We start from the raw sequence: 14,109 nt of genomic DNA on the forward strand, positions 1-14,109 counted from the left end.
AGACCACGAGATTTCAAACTACATTCAAAAGCACAGAACCAGGATGGTGATACATAAAGGATCTGTGAGAAAGGAAGCACTAGACCTAGCAGCAAGGTGGGGTTGCCTGCATGGTCAGCCCTTCATTTGAATGCAAATGTAATTTTGGGGCAGGCAGTTATCTGTGACATCAGGCAGGACCTTAGTAAACTGTTACCACCAGCACCTGGTAAAACCATTGTTAATCATGTGTAGTAAAGGAACATCAGGGCTAGCATGAGTCATTTATAGAGCCAGTCAGGGCTAGAAAAGAGAGAAAGAAAGAGGAGGGGAAGAGAGATCAAACACACTGTGAGGAGCAGGATGTCCCAGCAAGACAAAGCCAGGCTGTGAGCATCATGTATGTGAGTTATCTTTTGGATAAAGAAACCAGCATGTATCCAGGATCTGCAAGGTGCAGCAGCAACAACCTGCCAGTGCAAAACTTTGTGTCTACTCCGTCCTATCCAGATTACATGGGATATCATCATGTGCCAGCTCTGGACACCCACGGCCAGCCTGCGGGAACCTGGGGATCCCACTATGGCCCGCAGAGGGAGGACTGGAATGCTTACGGCCCAGGACCTTCCAGCACGGTCGCTGCTGCTCAGATCAATGGCTCGTCTCCTGGACAGGTCTCCTACGCTTCTGCTGATTACAGCTCCCTCCATCCCGCTGGATCTGGGGGGTTACCTCCTGTAGATACAATTAATACACAGCAAATCTCTCCCAACAGCCAAAGGCACAGCTCTTATGAATGGATGAGGAAAACGGTGCAATCCACTTCCACAGGTAGGTGGGCACTGAGGTTTTATGCTGAGGAGAGATGTTACTTTCTTTGCACTGTCGGGGTGTTTTTGCCAGGTTCCCTCTTTAGAGGAAGTGCACAGTGTAACAAAGATAGCTCCTAATTGCTCTGAAGGATTCTCTTGCTAGCAGATAAATATTGGTTCAGTTATTGGATGCTGGGTTTGATCTGCTGACTACTTCTTATGTTTCTTGCTTGACCTTTAATACTGAGGCAAATGTAAAGTCCTTTGACAGGGAAGTATTTTCACTTCAGGAATGTTAAAAATTGTGATATCAAATAATAGCTTTTAATAGGAGTCCTACAGACTGGAATGAAGCAGCCTGTCTGCAGAAGGAAAGCATGATGAAAGTATTGTATTTCACACCACCTCCACTTTGCTTATTTTCCTCAAGTTTTAGAAGTATATATGAAAAGTTCAAGTAAAATATATATAGTAGGGGGCCTGGAAATAAGGCTTCATATTAGAAACAACTTCTCTAAACCTCAGAACACTGAAATGAGATCTGCAAGATCAAACAGTGAGTCAATGCTCTAAACCCAGGAGTGATAACGAAAGCCTTGCTTCACTCAGTAGTAGCAACTCTAAGGATATGCAGGAATACAGAGATCTCTGGTAACAGAATCAGTTAATACAGCCACAGCTCAGTCTCCAATGCATAATTCTTCAGTTGTGTTTAAGCAGTAAAAGTAAGTCATGAAGCAAGAAGAAAAGGTTGTTTGACTGTCATGAGGAACAATATTCAAAATAGAAACATTGAGCATCCCTAAAACAAAAACCTGCACCTTGTATGAATAGGAAAATAAAAGAAACAAGACAGGGGAGAAAGAAAAGAGGGGAAACTGCCTGAAAAGAACAGCAGCCCAATCCACTATATAAAAGTATTTGATCCTCCAAGGTGCTGAGCAGCTTTGCCATGCGCTGAGATCAGTAGAAATTAAGGCTGCTCAATGACTCCCCTAAAGAGATGCTCACAGTATTCCAGTGTTACATCCCGGGAAGGTTCCTTTCCTCCCAGCCCTTCCTCCCACCTCAGATCTGTTCCACACATGCCTGTAAATAACAGTTTTCAAAGCAAGCACTGAATCAACCTCTGATGGAAAAGCAATTGCTTAAAACTGACTTTAGCAAAACGAAAGCAACTGTATAGAAAAACTGTCTGTAATAAAACAATGCATCTAATTTCTATGGACAGACCGAGTTATCCTCACTCCTGCTGCACACAACTTTAGTTCAGAGAGTCCTAGAAGTCAACAGGACAATCAGAATAGGTTGTTACTCTGACTGAATAGAATGTTGGGGGGGTGGAGGGAAGTAGCAGGTATTTTAAAATCAGATTTGTTCTTCACTGAATACTCTCTGAGCAAAGACAAATGATGCTGGTCTTGAAAAAGCAGTTTACTTCTGAGTAGCCCTTACAAGGGCAATGGAATTAGTCACAAACTGTGATTTACAGATGGCAGAACACTTGCTCAAAACCCCACAACCTCTCATCTCTTCTTTCCTTACCTGCCTTTTGCTCCTGTGGGTTTAAACTGCAGCCTTTTGGAGAAAGGCCTCATTTGACCTGTCTGTGCTGTCCCCTTTCTATCAGGGTGGACATACTGTGAGATAGATTTATACATGTGTGTATATATATATAAGAAATAGACAATACTACATTCTAACTGCCTGCTGCCTAAGAAACATGCTTAGGGCTTTCTAACCTTCCATATTTCAAGCCTGCATGGGGCAGAGCATTCACAGGAGGTGTTGGGACTCTATTCTGGAATGGGCCAACAAGACGTTGAGCATCTTCATTTCAGGAAGAGCTGAAGAAATCCCCATGTCATAGGAGCATATCCTCCCGAATGCCCACAGGCCAGCATAAGACCCTGTGAAGTTAGTGGGAGCCCATCATTCACTTAATGGGTACTGGGTCATGCTTTAGAGAAAATCCCAGATAAGGAATTATTCTGCTGCTTCTTCCCCTCTCATTTTTATCTGCTAGGCCAGGAACGCTCAGTGCCAATAGATCTGCTTCACCGGAGTCTGCTCCTTTTGCTGGAACATGATCAAACCCTTCAGCATTTTCTTAGATGGAATCATTGCTTTCTACTCCCTAAGGCTGTATGCACACACGGAGCACTACCCTTCTGTCTCTTTGAAAACCTTTAGGAATGTTAGTAAAGGTCTTGTATAGGCAAGAATGAAGGAATCACACCTATTGTTAGCTTTTGTTATTCCCTGTGAAATAAATATGAGCCACTAGTCTTAAAGATGGAAGAACTGAGGCTCAGACTTACCTGAAGTCATCAGAATAGAAATCAGACACATTGATTTTATTATTGTTCATTACTTGTGGCAAAATATTAGTTATCAATAGTAATATTATCTCACTACGGAAACAATAATTATTAAGGCAAGTGATTTCTGCAAGGTATCTTGGAAGTGCGCTGGAGATGTTCCTGTACTCTTACCCCTTTAAGATCCGGAGGGATTCTTTCCAAAGGTTTACTTAGACTAGCCTGACGTGTAGCAGCTACAGAAACAAGGCCCAGAATCAGTGATGTTTCCATCTCCAGAGATTTCATGGTTTATCTTCTCTTACTGGTGCTTTGTGGCCTCCCGACCTGACAGATGACAAACAAAATACTTGATTGAAATTGCTGCCACTGCCTCATGCCCTCCAGGTTTTTTGATACTCTGTTACCCACAACTAATCTGGAACAAAAGAAATGGTTTCAAGTCTTACTCTATAACTTTAAAAAGAACATCCAATGTAAAACCATGCCTTTGACGGGTGTTCAGTGAAGGTTTTGAGGTTATGCTACTTAAAACTGGAAGATCTCAGTATTTAATGCCAGACTATCATCCTGGTTTAGTGGTACTGGAAGGTATTTCCTGCAGAAAAGATCCACTCAGGCTTTCATCCATCATTCTCTGGTTGAAGGATGTCTGAATGTTCCTCCCTGCAGCTTTGGAACTGGAGGGATTGGGACTTGATCCTAAACACAGTGCAGGTAGGATTCAATGCTTAGTCACTGCATTCTTGAGGGTGTTCAGAGTACAGGAGAAAGCAAACGTGTTTTGCCTCTGAACACCTGAAGGAGGAAACACTGACTACTTACTGGTTTTGACCAAGAACACAGATGGGAAAGGACCCTTCTCTAACTCTTACACTGCTCCTGTTCCCTCTCCTAAAGCCCCAGTTTGACAGGGCAAGCAAAGCCAAGACAACTAGTCATTGTAACAGAACAGAACAAAGCCACAGCAACTGGAGATTTGAGGTAGCAATTCCACACACACAGAGCATAATTACAGGGAAATTCTTTGATGCAGAGTAGAATAAAATCACCTTAGAACAAGTTACAAATCTCTTCCTTTGATTTCAATGTATTTATGGAGGTCTGCAATCACTCACACAGGAGCAAACTTTACTTTTTGCCTTTGAGAGCACACACACACATCCGTGGTAAACCTGTGCCCAAAACAATGAGCTGGAGCAGTTAAGTACCGGGCAGTTCCAGCAGCAATGAGAAGCTGCTCACAAAGCTTAAAGTACATCTTAAGAACTGCACTTCCGTGACCATAAAACAGGGAGGGAACAAGTTTTGAAACAGAGGTGATTATGAGCAGAGGCTTTCCCATAGGTGACAGCTCTCCTGTCTTTATCATTCCATCAAAATCCACTCTGAAAACATAAGACAATTTTTCTGATGATGATGATAAGTGCTATAGCATCAGCACCAAATGTGCTGTAAATATATAACATCTAGTCTTTGAAGGAAGAACTTATATTCCCTCAAACCTAAGGAGGAGAAACAAGCCTCTTAAGAGGCCGTTCCTGCAAAATGCTGAATGCCTAAAGAATATACAACACTTGGAAAAACATTCAGTTATTCACTTGCTTTTTAGTCTATACAGTCCTTGGCAACGGGATTTCCCCTGTCTTGCCACTTGGAAATACACCTGTATCTTCTGCCAAACAAACTCCATCCAGGGCAGTGATTCCGATCCTTGTTTAAAGGTGATAAAAATGACTCTGCTTTAGAGTCAGTTACTTGTGCATGATGAAGATGAATACAAAAATTTACACTAGCAAAGTGAAGGACAGGATTTGGCCAATGAGCTTTAGTACAGAACAGCAGAACACATTCAAAATTGTGAGCATTAGCATTTTGAATAGATGTCAACAGAAGAGAAGGGAAAATTCTTCAAGTCTATTGAAAGGTCCCAATTCTATGATCCTATTCTGTTCTTTTCAGCATGAGTTCTCTGGACATGGGTAACAAGGACAAACATAGAAAATACAAACAGAATTGCACCATGTTTCACAAACCTTTATGCATCTAATTTTGTAGTTATAACAGTCCTGCTCATGGCACCAAGAGTCCTGGCAGGAATACTGTCACACGTTACACAGGTTGGATCCATGTTCACACAATGGCAGCCTGGTGTGGTTTGGTCGAGGTGTTTTCTAATTTAACTTTACAGAACATGACGTGCAGCACAATGTCCACCTTCAAGACTTATTTAAAATTACTTTTGCTTCACAACTTCACATAAATCAGTGAAATTACACTAGGGAGAACGCGCTCTCTTCTCTTCCTACAATTCCAAAGTGCTTAAATATCTAGAGACAGCCCCAAAACAAAACTCTGACAGTCCATATCTTTATAAGCTCAAAAATTCACACTAATCTCTTAACACTAAATGAACATCAAGATGCAGATGTGAACTGAGCATGTCTTCGGGCCAGGCAGCTGATTCATGTTTCGAGCTGACCTAAGCGAGCTTCCAGTTCTCAATACAGACATTAACTTCCTCTGAAACTTTAAACCACAGAATCCAGATTACAATCCTTTGTAAATAATCCAGCATCATCTGCTACTATTGTACACCATGACATCTCCTGTCTAAAGTAGGTAGCTTCTGGATTTTATGAAGTAGATGAAGGATATTCCTGAAAAGCTAAGAGTGGAGGCACTGAGAAAGGGGCCAGGGCTAGTTCTGATGCTAATTTATTTTGCTTTGTAAACTAGTTGTGAGGTCCGATGGTGGAGCTGAGGTTTTTTTTCCCTTTCCTGGCTACATTGTCTGAGGTTTTGAGGCCTATCTGTCATATTGAGGCAACAGACCCTTTTAACACTTCGCTTTGCTTTGATATGCAGTCTTGTCTCTTCCTTCTCCCTCTTTTCTTCAGGAGTTATATTGCCGGAAAGGGTGATGATTTTCACAGCAAATAAAGAGGCCTTCTCCCAGCTTTATTGTCTTCAGAAGAAATGCTCTGTGAATTTTATGACCAATGGGAAAGCTGTTCCCTTCCCCCAGCTCAAAACTTGGCCAGTCACAAAAATGGCCAGAGTGGGTGTGATAGAACAGGATTGTTAAACTACAGCTCACAAGAAGTTTCCTAAATCTGAAATGTCTCAGTTCTTGCCCCTCCAGAGGCGATAGTCAAGAGTCTTCAATAGTCACTGTTTGCAAAATAGGGTTTTGACAAAACTCACTGTTCTTCAGCAGCTCATCAGGCCCAGGAAACCCACTCCCCCAACACAAAGGCAGTCATACTGCAAAGGTGCTGCTTCAAAGCTCTTTTGTTTCATTTTTCTTCCACCCAACTACCTCTAACCTTTCCGACTGCTCGCAATTCCATAGTATCTGCCCATGACAGAACACATTTCCAATAAAACTGACACTATATTGCTAATTAAAATAATAATGTCACTAACAAAAGATTAATCCAGACTGTAGGAAGTGAAACGTTGGTAGTTTCACTCATCCAAGTGAGTAGGATTTGACTAAAGTGGATTAAAATATTAACTTTTACCATTGCATTATTAAATTCTGCCATTACCTCCTAAAGAAGTCTGAGAAGTGAAGAACATCCCTCTGTTGTCTCTGGGGTAGAACCCATTAGTCCTACCTTAAATTTTGTTCAGGTAATACTTCTCCTCGAAATAAAATGCATCACTGGAAATAAGAGCAGTAGCAGATTTGTCTCAGAAGGCAGCAGAGTGCATCTATTCCATCCTACAGATGGAATTTAGAGGCTAAAGTCCTAAACTGTTTAGAGATAGCTTTTGTTGCCGCTGTTTGTTAACTTTGGCAAATAAAAGTGTACTTTGCCTTTGAAAGGAAATGCCATATGCGGCCTAATTCCAACCCAGCATCCAACAAAGGCATTAGGAAGACTCTCACTGACATCAATGAGGATTTAGGTGAAGGCCTAGCAGTCTAAAACAGGTCTCTGCCAGAATAAAAGCATCCTCTGGAAGATCGTGGCAGGTCTCAGCTTTTGGGACAGAGAAACCAGAGCAATGTCTTGTGTCTCTCTACATAAAAGGATCCAATTATTAAAGACAAATCAGAGAACTTTTCTCAGATTCTCATTGACTTTCAGGAAGGAAATGTTCTCCTTTTGCCTTTCTACTTTCTGAATTGTTCTCTTAGCTTACTTTAAAGAAATTAGATGTGAAAGCTCCCAATCTTCCTTCAAAAAGAAACCAGATGTTATCATTTTTACTAAAACTAAACTGAAAGCTACACACACACAAAAAAAATATTTGATGAGAGGAAGCTCTGTTTTCCACATACATTTAATTTCTTCTTCAGTTTAAAACCCAAAAAGCCCAGCCCCCTCCTGCTCAGATAACAGGGGTTGAAGCACTTCAAACCAGAAACAGGAAGGTTTAGCTCGAAGTTTACCGCCTTGTTTTGGCAATAGAGGAACATTCGATATTTGTCTATGGCTTCTGAATGAGAATAGAGTTCAAGATAAGATCACCTTGTTGCTCTTTTGTGTACTCCAGCTTAACACCACAAAGGAGATTAAGGAAACATTTTAAACATTTTGTCCCATAAAATGACCCCAAATTCTCATTTAAAGAGGGGAAAAAAGCCCAACTAAACCACTGGCTAGAGATCAAAAATACCAAGTGAGGCATTAAAGCACCACGGGTGACCATATGTTAAACAAACAATTTACACTTCGAATGAATGAAAACAAATGTCCCGGTATTTATGTGGACTGAACTGAGTAACTGCTCTTCTTTACAGACTCTCAAATTCTTCCCATAATGTTGTAAAATTAACAGCACTTTTCACTCGATTATCAGTGTAAACATAATGGGGCTCATTCTGCTTTCACTGCACTTTCGCAATGACAGAAATGCCACTGAAATGACAATGTTCCAACACATCATCTACCCCAGCCAAGCAGCAGAACCTTCACGGGGAAGGCACAGCGGTTTTGCCTGCATGGCTTGAGCACAAACCCCAGTGCAAGGGACACACACAGACATGCACACACCTATTTTCCCCTTTGGATTTCCTCAAGCCCACGGCATTGTAAATGCCCTGTTAATACATAGTGCTTTCCCAGGGATGAACGCCGTGGAGCATAGAAGCTGAAGGATCAAATTCTGATGTAGACCTTTTTCTACAAGCCCGGGAAAAGTCCTAGAGAGTCAAATAGGGTGAAGCAGTTGTTACCCACAACCAGCATCACGCTGACCAGGACGTCCAGTGCTAAACAAGTCTGTATTTAGGATCTACACAAACAGTTCAAAAAGGCTCAGAGCCTGAACAAGCTTCTAATGCAAGTAATACTCTGGGGAGCTAAGAATTCTTCTAAGTAGCAAAGTACTGGCAAATGCTGGAAGAGAAAAATAGCGATGTGGCTCTCAAGCCACTACCAGCAAGTGGAAGGCAATGTTAGCTTTAAATATGTTCAGCTATTGAACAAAGAGACATCACATCTTCCTCCACAGCCTGTAAAACCAAACCATGAATCGAGGAATAAAGTACTTTAAGATTCTGCTATAGCTCTGTACCTTGAATTCTGATCTGTTCTGATGTTAAACTTCAAAAGCAAGGGGAGTTTGGAAGGAGGGGCTGTGGAGAAATCATGCTTTTGCCACCACTGATACATGAAACCTCCAGCTTTTCTCTCCTGGAGGGGAAGGTGGTTGCTCTGGGGCGCTGTGCTGTGGTCATCTACTCAGAGACTGAAATTTTACTAACTCAGTGCCTGAAAAATCTATTTCGGTCCTCTCTATTCAAAATTAACTGCTCTTATGAGGAGCATAATTATTATATCTTCCAAAAACTGATTCCTCAAACTCGTAAGCAAACGTGAGCTGCTGTATGAAGTTAAGCTGCAGCTGCAGCAGACTGCTCAGGCAGCAAGCTACAATATGCCTCGAGTTTTCTGCATCATTGGAGAGAACCTGAAGCTAAAAGGGCTGTTCTACTGTAGGACCACTAAGGACACAAAGATTCACAACCTCCAGTGCCACAGTGGGACATGCTGCAAAAAAGCCAACTGAAAATGCATTCCCCGTCCTAGACAATTTACAGTCTGATCACATACATCTGCAGAGATGTCCATGCAAATACGGACAGAAGCACAAAAAGTGGTAAGACTGTGGGTAGCTGAGATGGTAACACTGGCCTTAACACAGCAATGATCCCATCTTTCAGAAATGTAGGAAGCCTTTAGGCTGGGCTGCGGGGCCTTGGCTTTAAGCAGGTGGTGAGCTATGCTGTATTGATTGCCTAATAGGAACATTAACAACCCAGGAGAGGGGGGTGAGAGGAAGCACCCGTAGCCTTTCCCATTCTCAATTCTCTTTCACTGCTCCCAACACATTCTGTCCTCAGAAATTATCCTGTAAGGAACCCATAAAATTTCAGCTCCTTGCATCTGTGTTCATTGGCTCATGCCATTTGCCATTACCTTTAATGGCCTGGGTACTGCTGAGCCATGTCCGAGTCACTCAGCTGTACCCACAGCTGAAAGGATGCAGCAGAATGCTTGCAAAAGAACAGATGCTGTTGCTTTATCATTGTTCAATGTCCTTTGTAAGGTATTTATTGCTTTCTTTTTCTCTTTTCTATTAACTGTCATCTGGAAATCTATGTTACTGTCCCCTGTGCTATTATCAAGTTGTGGATAGACCATGCCAAGCTTGAAGGAAAAATGCAACCTCCAAATTGCAGTAACAATCCCAGTCTCATATTAATTTTTCTGGCAACAAGAAGTGAGGAATTCTGGAAGCTCTCAGTATTGTCTGTACAGCAAGATGTCCTTCACAGTTTCGCTCTCAAGCAGGTAGTGGTGTATCAGCTTTAGGGACAGAAACCAGAGCAACTCAACACCAGGCAGGAAGCTTGCACCAGAGCTGGGAACAGAACCCAAGTTTCCTGGCTCCTTGTTCTTAGCCAGAACACCTTCCCTTTTCCCAAATGATAACACGGCTGATAAAGAATATGAGAAGCAGATTATCACCTATTTACTCAGGGGCAAACCCAAACTCTGATGGTATGAACCTCCTGTGTTGTAAATTGAGACTGAATGGAGTTACTCTGGGTAAGTGCATAGAGAATCAGGCCTAAAATACCCACAAACATATTTTTCGATGTAAAGCCAGATATCTTGTGTTCCTAAAGTTAAAAACATTCTAGCTTGAAGCAATGTGTTCTTCTTTCAAAACAGGTAAAACAAGAACAAGAGAGAAGTACCGAGTGGTTTACACAGATCATCAGAGATTAGAATTAGAGAAGGAATTTCATTACAACAGATACATTACAATCAGGAGGAAGTCTGAACTTGCTGCAAACCTAAGACTTTCCGAGAGACAGGTAGAGTATGGATCACCCATTCAGGATTTCCTTTGCATTTATTCTTGCTGAGGAGGAGATAACCAATCCCACTGGTTAACACCACCAAATGCACCTGCAGCCTTGGTTATACTCACATCTAAATATCCTCCAGCTCTCACCAGGGAGCTGTGCAACAACACAGAGCTAACACCAGCCTCACACACAGTCCTGTTCTCAGAAACAGGAGTTCTAAACTGTCAACAGAATCCTGCCCCAATTTCTCTCTGGTTTTCTGGGGTAGTGGCAGCAGGGAGAAGGTTTTGCTGGAATTTCTAAAGCAGAAGTCCTGGTCCCGCTGAAACCAATGGGAATTCTGGAACCAATCCTGACACAGTCAGGCTTAGCAGAGAATGGCAGTGAGTTCACGTGTGTTCAGGACACTTGAAGGTGTTTTTCTTTGGCTGCCTTTCACTTTTTGTTAAAGATTTCCTACATACTCGCTACTCCTTTCTCCTGCCCCTTTTTCTCCCATCCCCTCCAAATTACATCTATATTCCCACAATGTAAATCAACACACAACCCTTTCTGATCAAAGGATATGTACAATTTGTTCTGGAACCACTCGGTGCCACATTCTGAGCATATGTTCAGTCCCATTTTCCTGGGGAATTCCCTGATGCCGCCCATTGGAGCAAGCAGCAAATGAGAACATCCAAAGCTTTACGGAAGGATCCCCCTTGAACAGATTTCAGGACACAATGTGCTCCTTTGCCGCCTTTGCTATTTGCAAACCATCACAGCACTGGTTTCCCAGTCAGTTATTATTCAGTATCATTCATTGAAGATGCTGCCTGATTCCCCATTGATTTATGGGCTCTATTGAGAGGTATAGTCCAAAATCCACCCAGTTGTAACGCTGTTCCTCCAACTTGAGCTTGTCTGACACACTGAAAGAGCTCACAGAGAAGCAAATATTCATTTTGCAAATATTTCTCAATCTACTGTTGAATAGGACTATTTCATTATTGAAAATGTAAATTATTGCAATCGAGTATATAGAGTGAGGAAACTTGGCAACAGTGTTTGCAATATTTGCTCTTCATCATCATCAGTATGCCACGAATGAAATTAATTCCAGTCTCTGAAGGCACTATTGAACATGTGAGATTAATACCTGCTCTATAGTCCCACTACTACCCTTTCATAGAAACTGAACAACTCCATTGTATGAATAAGGCTGAACTGTAACTGTCCTATCCAAAGTTCCACTGTATTCAGCCTAAAACCTGAAATGATTTTCTGGAAAAGGTTTTTTCCTGCCTATGCCAGGAAAAAAACCTCACATCCAGGACTTAAGAGATTCATTGGAATGAATCTCTTAAGACAAAAGGACAACTGTTTGAACAAGGAAGGAAAGATGTAATATATAATGAAGAAAACGAAAACGCAAACCCAAGCCTTGCTAATATAGGAGGGTTACAGAAATAAAGGAGATGCTGAGGACAAGAAGGAAGAGGGAAAGCTGGACTTGAGGGGAAGAGTCACTCACACAACTGAACACTGAAAGGAAGGAGGGCAACAGGTAAAGAACAAGTTGGGCAGATACACCTGACCATGTTAGCTTTTAGGCTAGCATTAGAGAGCTGTATTTACTTGTAATTCTTTGATAACTGGCACACAGCTTGAAGTACCTACTACCGCTCTCTCTGGACCACTGCTGCAGATCTGCATCCCTGGTTTAATAACAAACCAGAACTAAAACCTAGATTCAAAGGCAGGTGAGAACACTCAAGCACACATGACAAATGCATGGGTGAAACCAGGTTACCTCAGCACAAACAGAATGCAGGAGAGTACTTGAGCCTGCTTTAATGGAACATAATTTAGTACTGAACTGAGATTCCAGAAACTAAGCACACCAAATTAACTGCCAAATGTCTCAGATGACAGCCTGGGACTTAGGAGACCTAGTTCAAATTCCCACAAGCTTTGTGTGTATCCAGATTCCTCAGCTCTAAAATGGGAATAATAATGCCTTGAAGATAAGTACACCGAGCCTGTCCCAGAGACTCCTTAAGGTGTTCTTTGAGACTTCACCAGTGGTTTTCTTTAAAGCACAATTTAGTAGCCACAGATGCTATCACCTCTTACTGTTTTACCCCCCCTCTAAGCATCGATCTCTTCCCCCTTCTATCTTCTAGCAAAGGCTACAAATCAGTATTTCCCAGCAAACCATTGATTTCTCTTTGGGTTATAGAAAATGGTGACAAAAGCATTTCCTTTGCCATCCAAACACCAACAAGAAAACACAACATATCTGAATGAGGTAGCTTGACTTATTACACTGAGCAGACACAATACAGAGCCACTCTGAAGGATAAATAGCTGGCGTGGAGTGCTATTCACATCCAAAGCCATTTCAGTTGCTGTAGAACATTCACCCTCTCACATCTCAACAAATTCTGCTGTATTTTCAACTGACCATTACTCATCAACTTCATCTCACATCCTCATTTGTTTTGTCCTAATCAAAACCCATACACTCTTCAATAGTTGCTTCCTGTCTCCCAAAGACAACTGTGATAGAGCAATGACTGCAGTGTAAAGCACTGCACAGTGTGGGAAGCAGCAGCGGATTCTGACCTCATGTAGAAGTGCAATAAAAGGCACTTGGCTATTAAGGCACCGCTTGACAGTATTTTGAAGTAACGTTGTGTACCAAGAGCAGTGCACTGGTGCAATTCTGCTCAGAAGTGTATTTCCATTGGCTTACACATTGGAGCTAAGCAATTAATGTGCAGCATCCAAACAGCAAAGCTCTTGTGCCTTGGTTTATAGGAGCAGGTTTTGACTTGCACATATAACTTCTGATAGAAAGATACTCTCAGATTCTTTTGGCCATCACTGTGACACACAAAATTGTTCTGTTAGATTGTGAAACAAAAAGAGAAAAAATAAAAATCCAAAGCTTATTCCATAAAGAAATACCTTCTAAAAATAAAATTAACACTGAAAACTTTTTATCAAGGTATTAATAAATATTGTATTACCAGATAGGACAGATTACCTCTACGAAAACCAAGCAAACAGCCCTGGTGTCCCAGTTTGCCACTGCCTTTCTCACTGGTGCTCTTGCAATTGATTTTATCTATGACCCCTACATACCTAAAGGGCCACACTGCATTCTATTAGCAACTGAAAAGAATTTCCTTTGCTCCTTTGCAGGTGAAAATCTGGTTCCAGAATCGCAGAGCCAAAGAAAGAAAATTAATGAAGAAGAAAATGACTCATTTTGATGGCAGCAGCCTTGGCTCTATGCAGAGTGACTCTGGCTCCGTGAGCCCAATGCCAGTTCCTGACCAACAGACTCATTCAGAAATGCCCAGTTCTTTATTCCCACCTCCTCCTCCTCCTCCTCCACCTCCACTTCCCATGAATGGTCTGCAGCACAATGGGAGTCTGCAGCAGGTAGTGGCCTCTCAGTAAGACTGCATAATGAACACTAGAAATTACCGGTACATGGAGCACTACAGTATGAGAGAGGACAGCTGTACCTGTTTTGCAGGAGTCCCCAGCATGACATGGATTTATGCACATAAGCTTCCAGGACAGTAAGCCAAGAGCTCCTTGCCAGGTCTGCAGGGTAGCTCGAGTTCCCAAGGACAATGGAACTGCTGTGCGCCAGGAGCCCTTG

General features: G+C 42.0%; 1 protein-coding gene across 1 annotated transcript; it reads left to right on the forward strand.

The window, feature by feature from the left end:
* Nucleotides 1-233: 233 nt before the first annotated feature.
* Nucleotides 234-13,901, forward strand: LOC115612593 (homeobox protein CDX-1-like). Its single transcript, XM_030497070.1, has 3 exons — nt 234-810; nt 10,309-10,454; nt 13,641-13,901. The coding sequence occupies exons 1-3, from the start codon at nt 378-380 to the stop codon at nt 13,899-13,901; spliced, it is 840 nt and encodes a 279-aa protein (XP_030352930.1). The 5' UTR covers nt 234-377.
* The last annotated feature ends 208 nt before the right edge of the window (nt 13,902-14,109 follow it).

Source organism: Strigops habroptila, chromosome 9, assembly GCF_004027225.2.
Source record: "Strigops habroptila isolate Jane chromosome 9, bStrHab1.2.pri, whole genome shotgun sequence".
In the NCBI taxonomy this organism is placed as follows: Eukaryota; Metazoa; Chordata; class Aves; order Psittaciformes; family Psittacidae; genus Strigops; species Strigops habroptila.

Excerpts from the sequence above, each read along its gene's own strand:
- LOC115612593 (XM_030497070.1), top strand. The coding sequence starts at position 378 with ATGTATGTGAGTTATCTTTTGGATAAAGAAACCAGCATGTATCCAGGA. Across the intron at positions 811-10,308 it reads GGTGCAATCCACTTCCACAG|GTAAAACAAGAACAAGAGAG; the intron begins GTAGGTGGGCAC and ends CTTTCAAAACAG. Across the intron at positions 10,455-13,640 it reads TAAGACTTTCCGAGAGACAG|GTGAAAATCTGGTTCCAGAA; the intron begins GTAGAGTATGGA and ends GCTCCTTTGCAG.